At 46.0% G+C, this 1079-nt stretch overlaps 1 protein-coding gene across 1 annotated transcript in view; it reads left to right on the forward strand.

Moving 5' to 3' along the window:
- VOLCADRAFT_86427 (uncharacterized protein) overlaps positions 1-419 on the forward strand; it is a gene marked incomplete at both ends in the record, with an annotated part of 1875 nt that extends 1456 nt beyond the window's left edge. The window contains one exon of the mRNA XM_002945893.1: positions 381-419. Within this exon, the coding sequence (XP_002945939.1) occupies positions 381-419 (39 nt within the window). The remainder of the gene's footprint in view (positions 1-380) is intronic.
- Between the last annotated feature and the right edge of the window lie 660 nt (positions 420-1079).

Genomic DNA, 1079 nt, shown 5'->3' on the forward strand with positions numbered 1-1079 from the left:
AGAGAAAGTGGGCAGCTGCAGTCTAGGGCCATATATGTGGTTCAGTGGTGTGTAGTAGGTGTTCACTAGGAAAACAGGAAGCAGTGCAGTAGTAGTGTGGAACAGGTCACAGGTGAAGGTTGATGAAGAACATGTATGTATAATTGCATGCCAAGACAAGGTACTGATGTTGCTGTGATGATTTTGGTAGCAGCCTCCAGACTTGTAAAGAATAGAGACAATAGATGCCTGTACAGGTACAGGCCAGCTGGCTGTGCACTATACTGCACAATTCCACATGATGAGCAAGTGAGGTGACCAGGGCGACCCAGACTGTTGTGTATAATACATACTTATGTATATAATTCCTGACGAATGTGGTTTTGTGCCTACCCATGCAGTACAAGCTTCTATCCCCAATGATGGCAAATAGATGCTGATGGCATGAATAATGAAGTCAGAGAGATATCCAAAAAAAGGAAAGGTGTGATTTAACAATGGACAGGTGTAACACAGCAAAGGCGTAACCCGGGATGCTCAGATTGGCATTTGCGTCGTTACATTGCCCCCACTTAGCAATGGACGTCCTCGGCCATTATTTCGAGCACAGGAGCCATCCCACCTCGCGCCAGTGCGCTGGTTTATCCATTACACCATGAAATCGCCAATTTGCGACTTGCTGGTTGCCAGAATCGAACCGCCGACCCGAAGTTTATTTCGGAATTCGTGCGGTCCCGTCTCGATACCATTGTAACACAGCAAAGGCGTAACCCGGGATGCTCAGATTGGCATTTGCGTCGTTACAACAGGGATCATGTAAAAGCTCATAACATTTACAGCGTCTGAACCTCAAAACAGCAAGTAAAATCCTTAAACAGCAGTTCAGCAAATTATGTAATGGCAACAGCCAGTAACATGATGGAACTTCCTTTCAGCATGTCCCTGCTCGTAACAGCTTTCAACGCCTGTTAGCAACTACAGCCCTTGGCACCGCTTAACAACTTAAGTGAATTGAACAATTGCTAACAATTACCTTCCCTAAACCCTAACAGCCGTCAAAAATTCTTTCTCAGCATCTGGGGACCCAAGGGGATCCTCAG

The sequence above is a fragment of the Volvox carteri genome, assembly GCF_000143455.1.
Source record: "Volvox carteri f. nagariensis unplaced genomic scaffold VOLCAscaffold_1, whole genome shotgun sequence".
Lineage (NCBI taxonomy): Eukaryota > Viridiplantae > Chlorophyta > Chlorophyceae > Chlamydomonadales > Volvocaceae > Volvox > Volvox carteri.